Consider the following 22,551-nt stretch of genomic DNA (forward strand, 5'->3'; position numbering starts at 1 on the left):
TGGCTTGCACAGAATCTGCATACAGTGATTTGGATCTGCAGGGCCGTGGATGTTCACAATTTTTCTTTCTAGGTCTTCAGACGGAAAGGAAATGCTATTTTCATTCTGACAGATGGGGAGCTCTACCTAGCCAGAAATCTGTTGCGTATAATAATTGGAATTGCTTGAATTTTGGCTGCATGAACGTTGAGTATATATCATGAAATCAATTTCATGGAGTGTTCCAGATTACAGGCAGTTTGATTGTTGAGCACGCTTGGTGGTTTTATAGCCAACTAAAATGGCTCCCAAGAAGCTATTAAAACTAGCAAAAATGTGAACCTGTAGGACCACAGATTTTTGTGGCTTGAGGTTTGAGGCATTTGTTTCTTCCTGTAAACAAAGTCCTTTTCATCTTTTGAGTATATATTATCCTCTTTTCTCTTTCTTTATTTCCCTTTGTCTCCAGGCATGAGTTTGACTCTGAGCAAATCCCTGACTTGACAAAAGATGTATACATTCAGGATATACATTGTGTGGGCTCGCTCTGTAAGCTCTATTTCCGAGAACTCCCAAATCCTCTGCTCACCTATCAGCTCTATGAGAAATTTTCAGTAAGTGCAAGACGGGACTCCTATTTTTACTGCCTGGGCAGCATTAGTGTGAGTCACACTTCAAAAATATCTCCCCTTTTCATTGCGTTTAACAGTAGCTAAATTAAACTCCCATCTAAAGAACTGGCACGCTTCCTGTATATAATTGTTACATGAGTATTCATTCACAGTTCTTCCGGTGCAACTCATGACCTTATCTTTTGCTCTTGATGTGCCCCCGGAAACAGGATTTGGGGGAAAAGCCTCAAGGATATCTAGAATTTCCAACGATATAGGTCAGTTTCTTCCAACCTCAAAGGGAAGCATGCTCAGTTGTCAGAGCAGTGCAGTGCACCAGATGAACTTTGATTGAAGAGACCAGGGTTCAAATCCCCTACCAAATGATATAGCTCAGTGGGTGACCTTGGGCTAATCAGTCTCTGTTGCAGTACTGTTGTGAGGGTTAAAATAGGGAACAACTGCACATACGCTTCCCTAACCAGTAGCAGTCAGGGTGGAATTCTAAAGCAATAAATAATATCGTTGCATTCTAATGTAGGATCAATACCTGCCTTGCAACGCCATGCTTGCTACATTGGATACTGAAAGTGTCCGTTCATTCTCAGCCTCATTGAACTGTGACTTCCATGCTAATTGCCATACTAGCAGGACAGCATTCTGAAGCCACCCAGATAGGTGGCACCCTGCGGCAAATGCGTGGCATTGAGGTTTGTTGCTTTTGTTCCTTTCTAGGATGCTGTGTCTGCTGCTACAGATGAAGAACGATTAGTCAAAATCCATGATGTCATCCAGCAGTTACCCCCACCTCACTACAGGTTCGCATCATCAGCTCTTTCTCAATGCACATTCTTTTTTTATGTTCTCATACCCTGCTGGGTGCCTTTGATTGTGCAAGACTATGCCCCCTTTTCCATGCAGTTTTGGCAACACACCTCTGCCTCTCCCGGGACACAGAGACAGACCAAGACTATTCACGCTAATCTAAATTCACATTGTATTATGTGGGGGGGCCTGAGTTGATGTCTTCCTTTCTTAAAGTGCTTTGCACATTCAATGTGCAATTATATAATCATTCTTAAAAGGAAGGTTGACATTTTCTGTTCGCTTTCCAATTTATACCCCCTAAGATGGCTGGCATATTGAAGCAGCATTATTCTTGCATCTATCAAATTAAATGGTTGGGTGCATGCTGAAGGATTTGTATCTGCATAAAGTTGACTTCGACTTTAATTAGATCTGTAACAAGACAAACAACATATATTCTTCATAATTGTAGCTGACATTATGAAAAGCATGCTGTGGGAGGGGGCGAAGAATGGGGGCCATAATAGCAGAACTGTCTCATTTTGTTAAGGAAAGGAGAGGTCATTAGATCTGCAAGGTATTTTAATGGAGGCAGGAAGGAGGCCCTGTAGAAACAAGAAAATCCAGGGTGTGAAATGGAAAGAAATTGCAAGAAATGTAGGTATGCCAATCTTGCCTTTTAGGCAAAATTCTGCAAATTTGATTGCCAGTTAAGGTGAACTATATAAAATGCTAATGTAAGCATAAATATGCCTGACTATAGCTGGGACAGCAGATGTGCTCAGCTGCCAGCAGGGAACGAGGACAGCTCACTCAGTAGAGCTTCAGTGCAACCCACATTAAGGGCAGTAGGGAATGCTGGCAAAAATGAGTCAGGAAAGTGGTTGGGAAGCCTGCAAAACCTTTCAAGGCTTTCTCTGACGAGGCTTACAGCACTTGGCTGCTTTTAGCATCTGTGGGCATGCAGGATCTGTGGTGGCGGCGGCGGAGATACAGTAACTTGGAGAAGGCACCAGGCCATTTCTGTGTTCCATACGAGAAGCTGGTTCCTCCTTTGTTATACAATGTACACGTCTTAATGCGAACAGGAGAAGATTCATGTTTTCCCTAGGGTGTCTGCGGTTTTCTTGGCAGGTCTTGGCATGCTGAAACCCCCTTAGAATGAACTGAGGATAGTTGTTGCTGTGGCTCATTACAGGCCGCTGGCCTCCTTGCTCTGCTCCTAATAACCTCATAGACCAAGATAGCACAGAATTACCCTCCACCACCACTACACATAGCATTGTATTTTATAGGAAACCTATAATCAGTAACATGCCTAAGTTCCCCCCTTGCAGGGCCAGGTTTTGGCCTCCGTTAACTTAATTAATTTGACAGGCCAGGTTTGAGCCTTCAGTATATGTGCTGTATATGTGGTGTACTCATTTTATTCTGAAGCCGGATCATCAAGACACCCTGTGGCTGTGTGTGGTTGTATCCCTGGACCCTCTACCACGTTATTCTTCAACAGACTATAGACCTTCAAATTCCCAGTTAAACATTTCTGTTAATTATGATCCAAGCACAGTAGAAGAACCTGGTTGTCAGTATTCCTTTCTCAACACTTTAGCTGGATGAATATTGCAATCGCTCCCTCTAGTGGCCACCAGAGAATGATGACGCTTCAGTAAAATTTCCCTGAAGCCTGGTCGATGGGATAAATTAACAACCTTTCTGCCACAATGCAGTGAGGTGCGGAGCAGATGAGCATGGCTTTGGGGAAATGGTCTCACCAGTCATACTGGGACCTCTGGCAGGCCTAATAAGGCTTGTGGGTCAATGGACCTTTCAGAATATTGGGCCTTGTTCAGGACACATTTTTATAGCACTTCAGTTTGCTGCTAAACAAATCCATATCAATGCCATTCTTTTTTTCTGTTTTGCAAAGTGTAGGACAATATACAGTGGTACCTCAGGTTAAGTACTTAATTCGTTCCGGAGGTCCGTTCTTAACCTGAAACTGTTCTTAACCTGAAGCACCACTTTAGCTAATGGGGCCTCCTGCTGCTGCCGCTCCGCCGAAACACAATTTCTGTTCTCATCCTGAAGCAAAGTTCTTAACCTAAGGTACTATTTCTGGGTTAGCGGAGTCTGTAACCTGAAGCGTATGTAACCGGAGGTACCACTGTACTAACTTGTGTGATATTCTTGCTTTCACCACTAACAGCTCTCCTTCATTTTTCAGGACTCTGGAGTTCCTAATGAGGCATTTGGCTCACCTCGCTGATTACTGTGCCATCACCAACATGCACACAAAGAACCTAGCGATTGTCTGGGCACCAAATCTGCTGAGGTACCTTTTTTTATTTGATTGAAGATGAGATATCTTAGCCAGGATAGTCTTATGTCTTGTTTACACTCAGCATCCAGGACCTGCTGAGCTGAACGATGGTGGTGGAGGGGGCTTTGGTCCTCTTGATTTTGATGGAACCTTGCATGTTCAACATTGGACCTTTTTGTACACATGAAGCAAAGCAGTGGGTGAAGAAGAATCTGGAGTCCTCATACACAGAGATGTGCCTGGGACTCTGGGGAGCACGGCTAAGCTGGACAGGGAGACATGTGCCCTCAGCCCAGTTAGATGCATTGTGCAGGAAATGTCAGGTGATTGGAGAGAAGAGAAGATTGCTGGCGCAACCCAGGAAACTGAGGGGGCAAAGAGAGAATGACTTCCCACACCACTCCTTGTTCCCCTGAGGAGGAGGAACAAGAGTTTGGCAGCAAAGCTGCCTCCTAGCCAGTGAACATGTCAGCTGGCCCTCCAGCCAGTTGGGCAGCTAATCAGATTCACTTGCGTCCTGTAAGGCAGGGCTGAAAAGGATTATTTTTTAAAGCTCATTGAATGCTCTAACCTGTGAGCAACATCAATAAAAGGTACTTGCCAGTGTTTACCTTGCAAGACTTGGATTTCCCTCTTGGTTTGCACTGTCTTGAGGGATGGCTTGCCAGCCTCCATTACAATACGTATTGCTGAGAGCTGGTTCAGCATGTAGGCTCAGGCATGCAGCTTACACCTTTTTAAATATATATGGAAGCAAGCCCTCCTCAGGTGAACTATGCAGCCCTCCTTTTTCAAGGGGCAGATTGTGCAAGTGGGGAGCACTGTATTCATGTAGGAATTTACATAGACTTATAGAGTTGGAAGGGACCCTGAGGATCATTTAGTCCAACCCCCTGCAATGCAGGAATATGCAGTTGTCCCATATAGGGATCAAACCTGCAACCTTGGCATTATCAGCACCACACTCTAACTAACTAAGCTTTTAATACATACATCACCATCTTACATATCATCAACAAGCAGTAGGAGAGGATGTTCAAGCCAGAGGCCCTAGGTTCTGCAGCAATGTGTGCACAGTGCGGCTGCTTTTTAGACTTTTACAGTTTGTCTTTCCATCATTGGAAATACCCCCTTTTTCCAGTCTTTTATTGTAAGGATAAGTTTGCTTCCCTGTTAGTAGCTGGAGAATTCATGAGTCCATTAGCATCTTTCCATTCTCACCTAGACAAATATCTTTCTCCACCTGCAGTGCTTAAAGTTTTTTTGCAGAGCAGTTTGGGCACTGTATGAACATTGCTAATTAGAGCAAAGGAGTTCAGAAAGAACCAGGACAGCCGTTTCAAAGAAAGTAGACTTCTTTGTGAATGGGAGTCACCAAACAATGTTTGTCCTTGCGCAAGAAGGAGAGAAGCCTGTTGTGTTGTACATCAAGTTATTCTGCTGATCCAGAGTTCCCCCTGCTTGGTTGTTGCTAACATCTCATCTCTCATGTTTTTCCTTAGATCAAAGCAGATAGAATCTGCTTGCTTCAGTGGAACGGCTGCTTTTATGGAGGTGCGAATTCAGTCAGTGGTTGTGGAATTCATTCTCAATCATGTGGATGTCCTTTTTAGCTCCAAACTAAGCTCTGTGATTCGAGAAAGTGCAGGTATGTTTCCCCAGGGAAGAGACAGCAGGTTAAAATTCAAAGAGTTCCAAAACTTGCAAAATATGTATAGAGCGGCATCAAAGTGTGTCATTTTCATACTTCACTGCCTAAATGAAGAAATGCAGGCTTTTTGTTGTCTCTTATTATCCCTCCCTACACTGCGGGCTAATGATGCTTAACAAATTTATAAAATGGAAGCATAGGAAGGTGACCCCTGTTGACTGTCATGATCCATGCTGATCATAGCGCTTTAAATTCTAAAAGCTTTCATGACAAATTTTTGCTTCACATGACGTATACTCTTCTGATTTTACATGCTCTCTAGGGTATTGTGTCTAGTTTTGGTTCCCTTGGCAAAGGCTGGAATACAGGCAGAGAATAATAACTTTAAGAAAACCAGTAATTAATAGCAGGTAGCATTATAACACAGGAGTTGAAAGGGTGGCAACTAAGGAGGTCCAGAAGAAAGCAGGCCAGGGCAAGGCAAGGAGTAGGGAAAACTGCACAACATGGCAATGCTTCTAGCAACTGGCTCCAACCACAGCCTGATACAGCCTGGCCTCCCAACTGCAGGTGTCTGAATTTGTTCTACACTTGAGAAGTGTTGCTGCTTACAAGCCCTTTACTTAAGAGTCATGCAGCAACATTGGGCTTTCAGGTTTGAGTCAGCCATGGGTTCTTCTGTCTGCAACCCAACCCAAGGATTATTTGAGAGCGTCCCCTGGAGGTGGCGTCAGTGCTTTCTTCAGGGAGCTCTGTCTACTCACCTAAGTTGTCAATCATTGGAAGGTCTGGGTCGCCATCAAAGGATTCGTTGGCTGAGATTGCGCCTGGGCCCAGCATGACTCCTGCACACAGACTTTCCTAACTCATCTCTAGCAGGTCCTGCTTTCAGTTATACAACCTCCAAGAAATCTCTCTTCTGGAAAACAAAGTAGTCGGCATGCTCGTTAGTCTTGAAAATGGACTGTGGAAATTCAAATAATTGTCCTGATTATTGTACTGGCTTAGGTTTAATTTGCAGATAAAACCTGCACACACAGGTTTGCTGTGTGATGTGACAAGGAGCATTCAACGCCCATTAGGCAGTTTGCATTTGGGTGGCATGTAGGCTGACCGAATGTGTTTGAAGCAAATGGAGAACTTCAAACGTCCACTTTGCTATGGCTTTAAAAGAAAGTTGTCAGTCCAATCTTATTCCTACTAAAGCATCATCTAAAGGGCAGGGAAAATAACATTATAAAATCAACTGATCAACTCAAAATCAACTCAAACCAAACTTACTTTCATTCTACAAGCAAGTTTCCTAATGCAACTGTGGTCCTGCATTCATCTTGTTTTCATGCTTTCAAAGTACCAAACAGTAATATGATTCTGTTTTGGTATGGATGTAGGGATCAAAGTGCTGCACTGTACAAACCTCTCTCCTGAACTGCTGCACAGGTTTGTTGTTGCTTCTTCCCCTGGTGTCTTATCTTCATCTGCCCTTGTTTTGCATTTTTCTGGCAGGTCACAGTTCCTTGTCAAGGCCGAAATCCCTGCTGGTGTCTTCGCCCTCCACAAAACTGCTCACCTTGGAGGAAGCACAAGCAAGAACTCAGGCCCAGATAAACTCCCCAATTGTGGCAGACAGCAAGTACATTGAAGTGGGTGAAGGACCTGCTGCTCTGCAGGGGAAATTCCACACAATCATAGACTTCCCATCTGAAAGGTAGAGGCAGTTTTCTTTAGAAGACATGTGTCCATCGTCACTGCTTTTAAGTTACAGGACTGACTTGCCTAGGGGAATTGTTGTAGCTGACTGTATGGCTGCTGTGCATGGCCTTTCTAATGATCACTTTCAAATAATCAATAGCAGAGTTTGCTGGGGGTGGGGGGAGTTGCCTTATACTTGGTCAATCTCCAGGGTCTTTGTTGGCTGTTTTGTTGAAAGATTCTTAAGTATGTCAGTTTTAGACAGTTTGTGATTGCTGTTTGTTTGTTTGCTTATGCCACTCAGTGAGTATATTTTATATTCTGTAACTTTTTTTATTCAATTAGTGGTTGGTGGTCGATTGATAAATTAGATGTTGATTTTTCCTAAATATTGGCAAGCTTTTCAGTGCTCTTTCTGGATTGGAGGTTGCAGAACATTCTTTTGACAAGACGATGCCTCCCCCTGAACTTGATTGGCAGGGTCTTCAGAGCCTTTTCCCTCCCAGGGGGTGGAGTCATCCCACCTCCAGAGCTACCCTGCCTATGGCTGTGTTTGGTCGGGTAGTTTCTTCTCTGGTGAAAATTCTTGTTGTTGAGCCTTTTTCAGCCCCCCCCCCCCCGTTTCCAATTTCCTTTTTTTCTGCGCTAATTTGAGAATCCATCACTGCTTACTTTTACCATCAACATAAGCCCACATAACCCACAAACCACCCTTCCTATTGTTTTACTACTTTGCCAGTGTCATGATGGGACCTGCAGTGGTGGGTGCATGAAAAGAGAAGAGGGGAAGGATTTTCTCCCTTCCCATCTCCCTAATGTCCTACATAACAGTTTGTTAGCACAAAGCTCATGAGAGAGAGAGAGAGAGAGAGAGAGAGAGAGAGAGTGTTCTTGAGAGTCCCTTGGGATTCAGGAGCAAACGTTGTTAATCAGCTTGTGCAACACCACCACTGCTCCCATTGCTTGCCTGGTACACTTACTAGGGGGTCTGTGGGGGGGTGTTCATAAGCATGGGGGGCTTTAAAAGCTTGCCTCTCTTTGAAGTCCTTAAATTAATCTCTTGCATGAATTTTGCCCGCACTTGAAGCTCTAATCTTGATGGGTCACACATCTACTGGGGGTTGGTTTGCTCCTCTGTTGTAAATAAGAGGGCACCAAACGTGGAACGGGCAGCTACCAAAAAAGAAAAAAGCTGACACTTTCTCCCTCCCTTTCTAGCAATATCTTTGGCATTGTGTGACATCCCTGGGGTGTGAATCTAACTGTTGCCTTTGTGTCCTGCTTGTGGGCTTCTTTCAATGGACGTCTGGGTGGCCATTGTGAAAACCAGAACAGCTCTTACTTTCAGTATTTTTATACCATATTTCTGAAAAAGGCCATGGTTGTTTATAACAGATCAAGGTGAGGGGGGTGGAATCCCAACAGTGAGACAGGATAGGGTCTTCTCAGTAGTGGCGCCTTTGCTGTGGTTGTCCAAAGACCTGAGCCTAAGAGCAGGAAGGGGTAAGGGAAGCAGATCCTTCTGTCAACCTGCCCTTCACCTGACATTTTTGCATTGGATGCTGTCAGCACTGAGTTGCTCAAGTTGGATCACAGATACAGTTTTAAAGTCTGGTATTCTTTACTATCTCCCTACCTTTATATGCCTCTATCTATCTATCTATCTATCTATCTATCTATCTATCTATTGGCTTTTTATGCTTGCCTTTATTTTGTAAGGGATGTGCAGCAAAGTTACTACCGTAGATGATTTTCTTCTTCTTTTTGCAGCCAGGTATGCTTTGCCACAATTAGAGATTTCTCACAATCTGTTAAGTGCAAATTCCTTCTTGCTGTCTCACTTCAGAAAGAGACCACCCAGTAAGATGAAGAAATCTCCTGTTGGCAGCTGGCGCTCCTTTTTCAACCTGGGGAAGTCGTCTTCTCTTTCCAAACGGAAGCTGCAGCGCAACCCAAGTGAGCCCTCCGAAATGAAGGCAATAGCCCTCGCAGGTATGCGGACCTTTTAGCCAGGGCAGTAGAGATTCTAAGCCAGAAACGATTGCAGCGTTGACTTTGACTTCATGTGGAATGCAGGGAAGTCAATCAAAGAGCAGCTACACTTGTAGTTTTAATCTTGAACAGTTTGAAAGCTGTTCAGTACTGTGATTCAGATCACCTCGATGTTCTAAGGCAGGGGTCAGCAACCTTTTTCAGCAATGGGCCGGTCCACCGTCCCTCAGACTATGTGGTGGGCCAGACTATATTTTTTTTTGGGGGGGGGATGAACAAATTCCTATGCCCCACAAATAACCCAGAGATGCATTTTAAATAAAATCACACATTTTACTCATGTAAAAACACCAGGCAGTCCATTTTTTTTAAAAAAAGGACACATTCTACTCATGTAAAAACACGCTGATTCCTGGACTGTCTGTGGGCTGGATTGAGAAGGCGATTGGGCTGGATCCGGGCCCCAGGCCTTAGGTTGCCTACCCCTGTTCTAAGGACTTTTAAAATAAAAAGTGTCCCCTCTTATGGAAGAAAAACAAATATCTGTGTCTGAGAATATGTTCCCATTTATTAAATGCATAAAAATGTTTTTTGTTATCCAGGAGGGCGAGGAGACAGTGGGACCCTGCGCTCAGCTAAGAGTGAAGAGTCCCTCTCGTCTTTACATGCTATAGATGGTAAGATGGAAAAAGGTCTTTGGTCTGATTCACCTTTGTGATGGGGGAGGGAAGTTGCTTGTATACATTCCTTAATGAGCCAAATCAGCCTGACTGATTTTAGCAGCAATTCCAAGGAATTGCTATACCATCAGAAAACTGGCCCAGAAAATTTCACAGCAGTTCTAGAAAGAATAACTAGGATATAGTTTGGGGTGTGGCAAAGGAAGAAATGATCCTGACTCCAAACACATGAGACCAAACTTTTGAGCACAATCTTTATTCTGGTTACAGGGAAGTGGAAGAAAATAGAACATTGCTTGTAGTTTATATACCTGATGACTGTATTAATGGGAATCTGCTCTCTTCTTTGCTAGGTGAATCTAAACTGTTTAGACCCCGAAGACCAAGGTCTAGCAGTGATGCGTTGTCTGCTTCCTTTAATGGGGAGCTCCTGGGAAACATGAACCGCTGCAATTCCTATGATAACGTGCCGCATGACCACGAGAGTGACGGGGATGAGGGGCATATCCACGTCCCAGCCCTCATCTCTCCGAGGTCAGCAGAAGACGTTGACCTGAGCCCACCTGAGATCGGTGTGGCTAGCCTGGATTTTGATCCCATGTCTTTTCAGTGCAGCCCTCCCAAGGCAGAGTCTGAGTGTCTCGACAGCAGCACCTCCCTGTTGGAGTCAGTGGACTTTAATAAAGATAAGCAAAACACCTTTAAGAAGGAACTAGACTCGGGCAGCCAGTCGCACACCCCTGGCAGCGCCACCAGCTCAGAACCAGTTTCCCCCTACCAGGAGAAGACCATGAGTCCTTTCTTCACTCTGGACTTGAGCCCAACAGAAGAGAAACTGTCCAAAACCATAACTTTCTCTGAAAATGTCGCCCATGCCTTCTCCCCCAAGATGGGGCGAAAGCCATTCAAGTCTCCGCCACTGAGTTTGTTGGAGCCAATCTCATTCGCCATGCCCAGCCACATGCCGGATGTTGTCATCGGAGGGGGAGCAGGGAGTGCAGGTCCTCCAGACTGGGCCAAAGGGATGTCTGGCACCAGTGAAGCCACAAGCAGGTCCCCACCCCACCTGGTGGTGTCCCCCTTGAAGGCCACTGAGGGGAGAGCAAACGAAGGATGCCAGCTGGAGTTCCAGAGTCAAGGAGATGCTAAGAAGCCGGAGCTTCTAGAAGAGGTGGAGCAACCCCTGAGCAGCAGCCAGAGTAAGCCTGTACCTTCTGCACAGACACAGCCAGGTACAGTGTGCTTTCCTCCATTCTTTCTTTAAATTCACAAGCAACCAGCTCTCTCGCTTCTCTGCGTGCCTTTAAAAAGAGAGGGGGGAAAACAATCTGGTAATAGAAATCCAGAGTGCGTGTCTTCCAGAGCATGTGGAGGTTGCTCGGGTCCTAATAGGAAGCTTTGAAGGAACCCAAAGCTTCTCTGCGGCCTCCTTGCATCGCAAAAAAAAAAATGCTTGAATATTTTATATATCCCTATATCTTTCCACTCTTTCATAACGTGAAATGATCTCTTGCAGTCCTTGCAAATCAATATGCCACCTGATAAACTCTTTTATTTTTAATTTTTTAAAAATAATAAATAATAAATAAATAAATCTGGCTACACTTGAAGAAGGGACCTTTTTTTGGCCAAAAGTAACCTGAAATTAAATTGTACACAAGATCCCATCAAAAGGTTCTGACCTTTTCTTTCTGCATTATCTGCTGCCTAGCTCTCTAGGAATGCAACAGGAAACTTTAGACAATCTCTTGCGCTTTTCACGCCGAACTGCTGTCCTGTTTGCATGTATGACAGAAGATGCACTTTGTCACGCCAAGGAGTTGCCACTGTGAAATGTTGGAAGAATCTATTTTTTTATAATGGTCTATAGGAATTTCTCGCTCTCCTTACAGGATAAAGTAAATCATTCTCTTCTTTTTGTTTTTCTACTCTTCCTCCCACTAGGAGCAGTTGCCCTCGACTCCCCCCAGGATCCTGTTCCAGTCAATTCTGTCTCTGTTGTCCCTCCTCCTCCTCCTCCGAAAAATGCTGCACGCATTCTAGCCTTAGCCCTGGCAGAGTCTGCCCAACAAGCCTCTGCTCAGTCCCAGAAGAAGCCAGATGTTCATTCTGACTGTGCCAGTGCGGCAGAGACTGAAAGCGGAGGAACTGTAGAAATGTTCCATCCGTGTTCTGGCATCACTCCAGAAAAGCTCCACCTCTATGCTGCTTTGCCAGAGAACCAGCTCACTTTTCAGGCAGCTGCACTTGGAGAGCACCACAGAAGTGGGTTACCTGTAGACCAGGCACCTCAAATCAGTGGCATGCCTGAGGGCAGCAATCACTTACATGGCACACCTGGAAATCGGGACCACCCCCTCCTCCCTCCTGAAGTGTCTGGAGATGTTCACAGTGGCACTAACATGAGCTGGGACCACACCCACTTCCATCCTTGTATGTTGGGAGACAACCACCACCTTGCTCATTCTGTTACACCTGAGGACCAGAAACACCCTCCTCCTCCTCCCCCTCCCCCTCATCATCATCATCCCTGCGCAAGAGGAGCAGTTCAATCAGAACCACCTACAGCAGAGATACCCATGGAGAACCCTCATCTCCACACTTGCCTCCCTTTGGACAAGACCCAAATTCATGCCAGCAAGCTCCACTTTCCTGTCTGCACAGCAGACAAAGCCCAGTTCCCTCCTGTCACTGCTGGGGAGAAAGCAGCTGCAACCGTCCTGGCATACATGATGATAAAGAACCAGACGGCAGCAACAGAAATGGATCCTGGAGTAGTCAGCCCGAATATTGCTCCTCAGCCGACCACAGTCACCACCAGCAGCAGCAGCACATGGGGAGAAGCACCGCTCATGGCTGCTCAGCACGCTCTGGCTGGCAGCCAGCAAGCTCCAATTCACAGACCAGGGGACCATCAACCAGCTGTGGGGCAAGCCCCAGCTGCAGCTACAAAAGCTTCCAGTGGCTTCAGTCAGGTAAATAATCTACAGGTTCCTCCTCCACCCTCTCTGCCCAGCCTGGAAGTCTTAGGAGAATAGATTATGCCCATCGTGATTAATGGGGAAAACCTTAGGCAAAATTGCTAATCCTCAGCCTTCACCACTGTTTACCTGTCTCTGCTGGCTTTTAAATTTGCTTTCTTCTCCTCAAAGACAGAAAATGGTTGGATTTGTTCAGCAGGGGTTAATAACTTTTTGCCAGTTGCCAGTGAAGTTCCTAGACATAGCAAAACTTTGACAAAGAGGTTTTGGGGAAAGTCAGCCATAGAGAACGTCAGCTTTCAGTCGGTTGATGCTTGGGGTTGTCATAACAAAGGAAGCAGACATGTAGCAGCCAAGCTCAGCAGCAGGTGGTGGTCTTTCTTTGCCTGCTAGCTGTAATTACTTACAGAGGGGTGGAAGGAATTTTTTTCCTTCCATAGACAACAACTGGTGCCTTTGGATTGTGATGTGCTTTGAGATAGAGCTTTTCCAGTCTCTAGCTGGTTTCATTTCCTTTGCCATGGTAGTGGTGCAATCCTGTTGAAAGGCAGCAAAGAATGTGCAAGCTCTACTTAAGATCCAGATGTGAACTCTTGCTGTGCTTGGGGAGCAAAGAATACTGCACCGGCCAGCCAAGGAGTCATTTGCCCATATTGCTGGGCTTGTGAAGGAGACCTTGTACCCACTCCCATGAGCCCAGTAAGGAGCAGGGTCAGTGAAGTTGTTCCATTCCAGCTAAAGAAACCAGTTCAGCTTGTCACCAAAGTCTGTCTCTGTCCTGCTCAAGGGTGTGCTGAGGTCACAACTAATGCTTGCTGTTCTTTCTCACACCAGGTACGAGGAGAGGGACCACCTGAGAAGCTGCCCGAGCCTAGATCAGCTGAGCCAGCCCCCATTTTCGTCACCGAGGGCAGTGCCACGATCCAGTGCACTTCCGCCACCCCTCATGTCACGCTTCACCCAGGCCACTTGGAAAAGCCTCGAGAGAATGCCAGGGCCCCCCCACTGCAGCTGAGGTCTGAATCAGTCCCAGCTCAGCCCTCCTATGGATTTACACCTCCGGTGCCACCCGTGAGGACGATGGAGAGTAAAATTGCAGCAGCCATGCATTCAAACAACGTGGACCCCATGAATGCTGCCAGTTACCACTCCTTTGTGGCTGCATCCACACTGCCGCCACCTGTGGAGGAAGCTCCGCCCCCACCTCCCCCTCCGAAACACACCTCTCTTCAGTCTGCCTATTTCTCCCACTCCAAGCCAGAGAGCTCCCCCGAGCCCCCCGTGCCGGAGAACTACGTGCATCACAAGCCGACATCCACCCACCAGTACAGGGCTGAAAGCATCCCTCCCCACCTCTACCACAGCAAGTCTGAGCAGCACCCTGGCTACCCGTCGCTGTCGGAGACCCCCACCTCCATGGGCCCCAGGTACAACACCTACGCCACTCAAGGGAAGAGTGCGTCCGTCCATCACGCCAAGCCTCGCAGCCGAGTGGAGTACTTGTCCTCCATGAGCCCCACCATGAGGAGCACGAGTTATGTGGAGGAAACGCCCCCCTACCCCTCCATCCGGAGAGTGCACTCGCTCCACGTCTCTGCTCCCTCTGCCATCCGGTCAGTCCCCATCTCCCGCACCGAGGTGCCTCCTGACGACGAGCCCTTGTATTGCCCAAGGCCCCTCTACCAATATAAGCCATATCAGCCCCACACAGATTACCATGTCACTCAGCTGCAGCCTTACTTTGAGAACGGGCGGGTTCATTACCGGTACAGCCCCTATTCAAGCTCCTCCGGCCCCTCCTGCTACTCGGCGGCCGACGGTGGGTTTTATGACCTGGACCCTTACGGCACGATGAGGCTGAGGCCGCTGCACCCACTCCCGGGCAGAGACTTTGCGTCCTACTCCCGACTGCAGACCAAGAGTTTGTATCGCTGTCCTGGCCTGCCTCCCTACCCCCGGGGAGGCCTCGCTGGACACCTGGCAGGCAAGGAGCACAGTTTCATTAGCAGGGATGTGCCGCCTGCGCCTGACGCCAAGCCCATGTACGTCTCCTGGGACTTGGAGGACATGGAGAAGTACCGGATGCAGTCCATTCGCCGAGAGAGCCGCGCACGCCAGAAAGTGAAAGGGCCTGTCATGTCCCAGTATGACAACGTCGCCCCTCTGCTGCAGGACGAGCTGAGGACTGTGGACGTCGTTCACCTGCGCAGCAAATCCGATCCTGGGAAAACTGGACTCCTCACGGTTGCTGATGGAAAGGAAGGGAAGTATCCGGGCAAAGTAGTGCCCCCTGAAGGGGAGGAGCGCTATTATGTGCCACATCCGGAACCGGACGTGGACAGAGCCCATTACCACGGAACCTATGGGAATGGGCAGTCTGAGAAAGCGTCACTCCCTCAAAAGCAAAGCAGCCTCAGGAGCAGGAAACCGCATGAGGCGGGTTGCAATTCGTCTGAGCACAGGATGCACCTGCCCCATGAAGCCAGCCACAGGCAGCCACTGGAGTCTAAAAACGGGCCCCCTTATGCTGACTACCGACCAAAGGGCCACCAGGAACCACCAGAATCCACCGGGTACCAGCACTCCGGTGGGAAGTACGCCCCAGCCAGCCACGATGCCTTGAGACTGAACCACAAAGAGGTGAAGCTGGCAGAGGACAGGCCTGATATGGAGAGACATCGGGCCAGGCCGCCTGCCGCTGCTGAGAAACACCCCCGGGACTGCTTTAAAGAGGGCGAGCACTACGGACAGTCCGCAGCACCACCCCCTAAGCCGGAACGGAGCCACAGCCTCCGGCTCCAGCACCCCGAGAGCATAGAGCGGGACGCTGCCCTCATCTACCCGTACCAAACCCTTGGCAAGCGCCAAAGCACTATGACGGTGGTGTCCCAGTACGATAACTTGGATGACTACCATACCATGCCTCAGCACCAAAGAGGGGGTTACGCTGCAGGAGGGGGCTTGGTCCCTCCCTTGGCTCATCCACATAGTAGGACTTACGCCACAGCCTTGGGCCAGGGAGCATTCCTGCCCACAGAGCTCTGCCTGCAGAGGCCCGAGACTGAGATCCATGCAGAGTGAGCTCCGGGGCAGGAGGTATAGAGTGTAAGCAGCCTCTGCTGGACAGTGGACTGGTTTATTTTTTCAGTGATACACACACACAAAGTACCCCATCGAAGCAACTCCCTCTCCATTAGCGCCCCCTCAGCTCCCTCCCCTCCAGCCCCCATGCCGCTTACTGTTTTTATATCGTAAATGTATAGTTTTATCTCACATGGTCTAAAAAGTAGGTTGCAGCAGTCTTGCAGGCTTTTGTTAACCTCAAAGACAAAAATCAGTCTCCAGGCAGAGCAGAAACAGAGATTGAGATTCAGGGGTCATGCTGTAAATGGTTCTCACTTTCCTTAGATTTTGAACAGTGGCATTTCCCATAGCTTTGACACTTTGCTTCAGAGCCCTGTGCATGATGTATGTATTGATAGGATGATGCAGACATTTCTTCTCCAGGTAAACTTCCCTTGTATGTGATCACTAGAGAGAGATTTATTGAATGGCAAGATTTAGTAAATATTTTAATTTGGTTCTTTTAGGCTTAATGCACCAAACTCTGGGAAAAGACTATTTCGCATTATTTCTTCCCTTCTGCAATCCCAGATTTTATTTTTTAAGCAATGGTACCTTTCTGCTAAAATGTTCTTCCAGTGCTTCTTAGACCCAACCTAATAAGAAATATGTCCATTGATAGCAGTAAGATGTGACCCTACTGGTAGCTGGGAAAGAAGTGTTGCCCAGGTAAATTCTTTTTTCTTAAAAGGTAAAAAAACACAAAATGAACTACTTCATCAAATATTGAGAAATCCAGGGTGGGGGTCTGGGGAGAGAGAAACTCAGCATTGATACTGTTGTAAATGGTGCTTTGGTTTGATAAGCGAGAGCTGCATTTCTTAGCTTCTTACAGCAAGTGTGTTTCCTATAGCAGACCCTTTCTGCCGGGTGAGTCTAACTGAAATGGTGAAGTGGCAGAAGAGTTGGGCTCTGGCCCACCACCCAGGAATTTCAACAAGGCAGGCCTGCGAGAGATAAGCTGTTTAACCTCCCTGCTACATATCATTCCATCATCAGTTAACAAAGTAAATCTGTAGTTCTGCCTGGCGGTTCCCTGATCATTGCTGGTTCTCTATGAGTCGTGACAAGGGCCTGGGCATGTAAGTGTGGATTTAGTGACCAAGTCCTCCACCATATGCACCTCCCTCATCATGTCAGTAAGGCAAACCACTCTGTGAATTTAGACTGCTGATTCTCCCCATGCTGCCGTTGATGCATCAGTGCATTGTTATCTCCCATGTTTTGTTTTGTTTTTTAAAAAAGATCCCCGTGGAAGCAAGATGGCGTATTAGTTTGCTTTTCTAGTGAAGTTATATAAATATGCAGTGCTTTTTAAACATGTTGTCCTTGCTGGAACAGGAACCAATAGATGCCTCAGGATTCCCACTTCACCTTGTAAGAGTCAGAGCAATGAAGGCTCTTGCCATGCAGCCACCATGGAAACACGTGACATTTCAGTAGGCAAGACGCGGTGGGTTTTGCTTGGTTTTTACGAACTTGAAATGAGATGCAGAATGTCCAGAGCCCAGCCCAAGGTGGAGTGTGTTTTCTTGGTCTTGAACGACAAAACTCTGTAGCAGGGCTGAAGTCTACAAGAAGTATCCAGGTGGGGCATCTCTCTGCCCTAGGCACTTTCCACTAGCACCAGAAGAAAGGAATTGGATCAAACCACCTTGGAAGTGATGTTTTTGTCCAACAGCATTCCATCTTTAAAATGATAAGAGAAATATTTTACAGGGCACAAAGCACTTCTCAAAGACAGCTTGCCATTTTGTTCTTTGGATTTCCCAACTTTGTCTGGGGTTGTTACAATAAGAATAGCTCGTCTCTCTTGGTTTTGATTATTTTCATGATTTGGTAATTCTTATTTTAGGGGCATTGCTCCTGACTGTGTTAAATATAAATTTAGTGGCCAGAAAACTCACTGTGAACCAGGTTTACCTCAGCCTCCACCCCCTGCCCTGGTAAGGAAGTTCAACATTTTTTGTTTTGCAGTTGAAAGGAGAAATCTCTAAACAGGACCATTCCAGTTTGGCAGTTGTATGGAGCAAGCTTGCTTTGCTTTCTACAAGCGATCAAATTAGCTGTCCTCCTTCATGCAGACTAGCAGAAGAAGCCTTGCCGTGGCCTGCACAGACTTCCCCCGAGGTCCATTTGATTTTGGCATCCAGCCATGTAAAGTTCTTCAGCCTCTTGCAATGGCTATGTTGCTCTCTATTGAGGTTCTGTCCAGAGTTCCAGCAGGCACATCCCATTATGTTGAGAATATTTTGAGGTTCAGGTAGCGAGGGCTACAGGACAAGCCTCTGTCTTCATGAAAGCCTTAATTTTCCTTCTATCCTCTCCATATATCAGCCTTACATTATCTGCCCTCCAGGTAAGATCAGGACCAAGCCAACTTCCTGTAAATCATAATACATTGTGGCAGCCCTAAGCAAACACTGAAATTTCCCTCAGCTCACAAATCTCATCCCCCTGTAGAGATAAAGTGCCCACACAGGTCAGATTTTGAATTCTACCACTTTCTGTAATTCCCATAACAATGCTTAAACAGCATACTTGAGTCCCCTTAGCCAGACCATTTTGTCAGAGCAGTTTCAAAATCATGGCATTGAATTTTATCACCCCTTGCTTAATCCGCTTCACTTGGCTCTTTTTGTGTCTAATCACCAACATGACTTGGAGGCTGTTGGTCCAGAAAGTGTTGTGCAGTGGTGTGGCAGTACAGCCCGAGTGTAAAAGGAAGCGAATAAATTCGGAACTGTTTCCTAAGCTTGAAGGAGCAGTGGCAATTGCCCTCTTTCCCTGTATGTTTTTGCCACTTGAGTAGCTGGTACCTTTAAAAAACAAAACAAAACCCTCTTCCCCTCACCTAAGAAAGCCATAAAATTAACTATGCAGTCCTTCTCATGTGCTGTGGTTAATTTTGGGACTCTCTAACCATTAGAGAAAAGTCTCTTGCCCCATTCCATGTTTCTGTGTGTTTGAACCCAACCACAGCTCTGCTCTCACCACAGAGGGAATAGCAAGCGGGAAGGAAGTGGTCAGGTAACCTCTCATACCAGTGGAAAAGTAGAGGAATGCCTGCAAGGGAAGACAGGCTAAATGAGGAATGCAACTTAAATCAGCCATAAATTCCAGCCCTTTGTCACCTGTAGCAACCTGACCTTTGGCCTCACCTGGCAGGTTCTTGCTCCTTTTTGTCACTCACTGCCTTTACCTTAATTGCCATTTGCTGAAATTTCAGCGGAGCTTGCTTTTTTCCACCGTTGGATATCCAGATTTTAATTTCCCTCGCAGTTAGGGTGCATGCGTCTTAACTCCTGAGTTTCCCTGTCTGTTCAGAGGGGAATCGGGTCCTGCTCATGATAGGCACCTTGAGAAGATCTAGCAGGTACTTCTCACCTTCCTCCTCCTTCCTTAACCCTGCTTACTCCCCAGTCTGTACCTGTTTCCTTCTGCTCCTCTGTAAAGTTCTTCCTCTTGCTGTCCTCGCTTCTGTGTCTACTGTACCCCCCACCCCCAGTGTCCCACCTCACACAGCTCCACTCTTGGCCCAGACATCTCCTTGTCCTGTCCAGCCAGGTAATTGTGCAGAGGCAGCAGCTGCCAGCCACACTCCCCTCAAAATCAGGTTAACATTTTATGCAGAGGACAGTGAAAACATTGTGCCTATGTCTTTGCAGACAAAACCGGGGCGGGGGCTTATTCCTCAGAGAGGGGGGGTCTCATCAAGAATTGCACATCCGTGGCAGAAATTGCCACACAAAGCCAAAACCCACTTTGAACTCTGATCCCTTTCGGAAGAGCGAGTTTTGGGCCCTTGCATACTCTCCCCCCATCCCACCCCCAGTTCACCTCCTTAGGTACGTTGATGACAAAGTGTTGACTGACTGCAGTGTGACATTATATGTCGGGGAACAGAGTGGTAGGTTCTGGGTTTCTGTTTTCCTTTCTAAAGGTGGCTTCGGCATGACATTTTCTCCAGACCCTTGTGCTACGGAAACTGAGGCGATGGGCATGGAAGAGTTTAACATGTGCTCAGTAACTTCAGTGTCTTCAGTAAGTTTTCTAGTGCGTAGTTCCAGTGCAAAACGAACAAGAAATGGTTGTTGTGCCGTTTATTTTCCTGCTGTGGAAAGCTTGAGTCATTTTTGAGCCACATGAGAGAACCATCCCAGGGAAGTCTTGGGTGATCTCCAAGTGTTCTCTTCTCTTTAATTTATATAGTGTCTTATTTTTTATTCTCTCTTCTTCTTTTTACACTTTTGTGTGTGAAAACTGGTGTAAAATGTATATGCCGATGAACTCATGCTCTTTCATGTAAATATTTTGTGGCACTCCCACCCATTCCTTGTAAATACTTAGATTCTCATTTTCTCCACACTGTTAAGGGGCGGGTGTGCTCGGTTTATTTTTATTTTTTATTTTTTAATTTGTACTGTAATGCTATGATCAAGAGTTGAGGTGTCTTGTGCTATTAAAACAAACAAACCTAACAGTCCCACAAAAGTCAGATGTACAACTCAACAATTAATGAAGCCAGGTTAAAACCTACTTGGTGGTGTCTGTGTGTTTGTCACTCCATTGCTGCGGATGGGGGTCAGTTGCTGGGACCTGCAGTTCGAGTGGCCCTCAGAAGTCCGTGAAAGATAATGAAGGTATCCTGCAAAGCTACTGCTGGTAGATGGTTGAGTCGCCTTGATGTGTACCTGTAGCCTCAGTGACCTTAGAAAAGAGCCTCCAGTGTTAGGGAAGCTGCTCCTTCCAGAACAGGTTGCACTCTGTCTTCCTGCCAGAGTAGAGAGGCCCTGTTTATTGGGGGGGGGGTGTACTTTGCCCAGACCACCACTCCCTAGCAGGTAACTTCATCCTCCAAGGCAACCACTGCCTGCTTTAGGCTTCTCCTATGCATCCTTCCTCCTGGCCATGATAGCCTCTGATGCTCAGAAGCCTTCAGGAGGAGCCTTAAAGGTTTGTGGCCTTTTATCAGCCCAACCCTTACCTGCCTGCATCCTGTCCTGGCTGGTTTCTGGTGTGGCTACTTGTGAGCAAGCAGCCAGTCTGGCAGCTTCTTGCTCGGAAATGCGTAACTCTGAAACGTCCATATTTTTCCTCACTGCCTTAGCAAGAATTCTCACGCTGAGAAGCTGCTGATCATGTGCAGTGTGTTTTTATTCCTGCTCAAGTAAGTTTGACCTTCAGGGGGTTCTTTAATAGAAGAGCATTAAATAATCCCATCAATCCTTGTTTTCATCCAGGAAGGCTTTAAAAATAGCACTGCTTCCCAGTGTGCAGCAGGTGGCTCTGGCAATGAAGCACTCTTGGGTGGGAGGTACGTCTTGGGAGCAAACAGCCAAATCCTCACTGGGCAATGACTGGCTTACGATGTACAGTATTCACACTTCTCCCTTTTCCTTCTGCAAAGATCACAAAGTGGCCACCCCTGGAAAGAGCACGAGCCTCCCCTCCAATCCTCACATGGTCCCATCTGGTTTACAATTCCAAATCTCTGGGTAACAATTTAATTCAGCACACACTGAAAATATCAATGCAAGTGGCAATCGATCTATGTAGCTATCAGTGAATCTGGTGGTTTGCAAGGTGAAAGACAGCAGGTTGCCACCTTGAAAAGCTTACAATCCAGAATTCAGTGCTTTGGAGACTACAGACAAGGGTAGAGAAACTAAGGGCAGAATTTGCACAAGCATGCATTCATTTTTGTTGGAAAAAGAAACCCAAGTGAAACAAGCGAGGGGGTTTATGTTGCCTTGTCCTTCAACCCTTCATTTGATTTGATGCAGAGAACCCTTTTGCCGAGAACTCTTTCTTGCGGCCACCTCCCTAATGTTTGCACCCTTTCTCTGTATAATGTCCCAACGTGCACTGCATTGCTGATCTAGGAATTTCATATGAAGATAATTGCGTGTCTCTAGAAAGGGAAACACTGGATGCAGAGGCAAATCAGTGCCTCTAGCTGTTGGTATTCTATTGTTTCCCACTGTAGCACACTGGGCCATTCAAATGGGCCATGAAATGCATTGGATGGTATCCAAGTAAGTCATTTTCCAATTGAAATCAATGGACCCAAATCATGACCATCTTAAGAATTAATAGGTTTACTCCAAGGGTGATTTAGATAGTGAGCACTAGCTTCTGAGACATTAAATTCACCATCGCCTTTGGCTTCCTGCCAAACTACAGTATATTTCATAAGGATTTCATAGAATTGTAGAGTTGGAAAGGGACCACAAGGGTCATCTAGTGCAGGAATCTTTCACCCAATGTTGGTCTTAAATCCAGGAGCCTGAGATTAATAGTCTCATGCTCTCTGTGCATTAGCAACCGGTTATTTTCTTTGGTTAACTGTCTAAAAGAGGATTTGATGGGGAAAGCACTTGGTAGGCTGCAAGTGGACTGTATGGAAACCTGACGCCTTTGCTTGACACAATATTAGTGATAGCCATAGGAAGCAAATCCTGGAAGAGAAGATCACTTCTAGCATGCAAACTACAGGAGAAAAAAACATTGCAGCTTTACCCATAATGTCCACTGGAGGGTGCAGTTACTCTCTTAAAAGCTTTGGAGATGGATTATTTTGAGTGCTTAAGGCCCCCAGCCACTCATTACTCTGCAGAATTCGTTACAATTTTAAGTGTGTGTTTTAACCCGTTCTCTAACTCCCCCCTTTTTGCTCTCTGCTTTGTAGTGAGCCATCTTCTTTCTGTTGGCA

General features: G+C 46.5%; 1 protein-coding gene across 8 annotated transcripts in view; it reads left to right on the top strand.

Moving 5' to 3' along the window:
- Positions 1 to 20,375, top strand: part of ARHGAP32 (Rho GTPase activating protein 32) — a 205,491-nt gene extending 185,116 nt beyond the window's left edge. For 7 of the 8 annotated variants that reach the window (XM_081889722.1, XM_081889724.1, XM_081889723.1 and 4 more), the window contains 10 exons: positions 449 to 593; positions 1,326 to 1,408; positions 3,622 to 3,729; positions 5,220 to 5,365; positions 6,875 to 7,076; positions 8,907 to 9,052; positions 9,655 to 9,729; positions 10,086 to 10,964; positions 11,677 to 12,707; positions 13,548 to 20,375. In XM_081889722.1, the coding sequence (XP_081745848.1) occupies positions 449 to 593; positions 1,326 to 1,408; positions 3,622 to 3,729; positions 5,220 to 5,365; positions 6,875 to 7,076; positions 8,907 to 9,052; positions 9,655 to 9,729; positions 10,086 to 10,964; positions 11,677 to 12,707; positions 13,548 to 15,794 (5,062 nt within the window). In that variant the 3' untranslated portion in view covers positions 15,795 to 20,375. The remainder of the gene's footprint in view (positions 1 to 448; positions 594 to 1,325; positions 1,409 to 3,621; positions 3,730 to 5,219; positions 5,366 to 6,874; positions 7,077 to 8,906; positions 9,053 to 9,654; positions 9,730 to 10,085; positions 10,965 to 11,676; positions 12,708 to 13,547) is intronic. The other variant, XR_014163160.1, reaches the window with a different exon arrangement.
- The last annotated feature ends 2,176 nt before the right edge of the window (positions 20,376 to 22,551 follow it).

The sequence above is a fragment of the Podarcis melisellensis genome (assembly GCF_964234715.1).
Source record: "Podarcis melisellensis genome assembly, chromosome: 15".
NCBI classification, from domain to species: Eukaryota; Metazoa; Chordata; class Lepidosauria; order Squamata; family Lacertidae; genus Podarcis; species Podarcis melisellensis.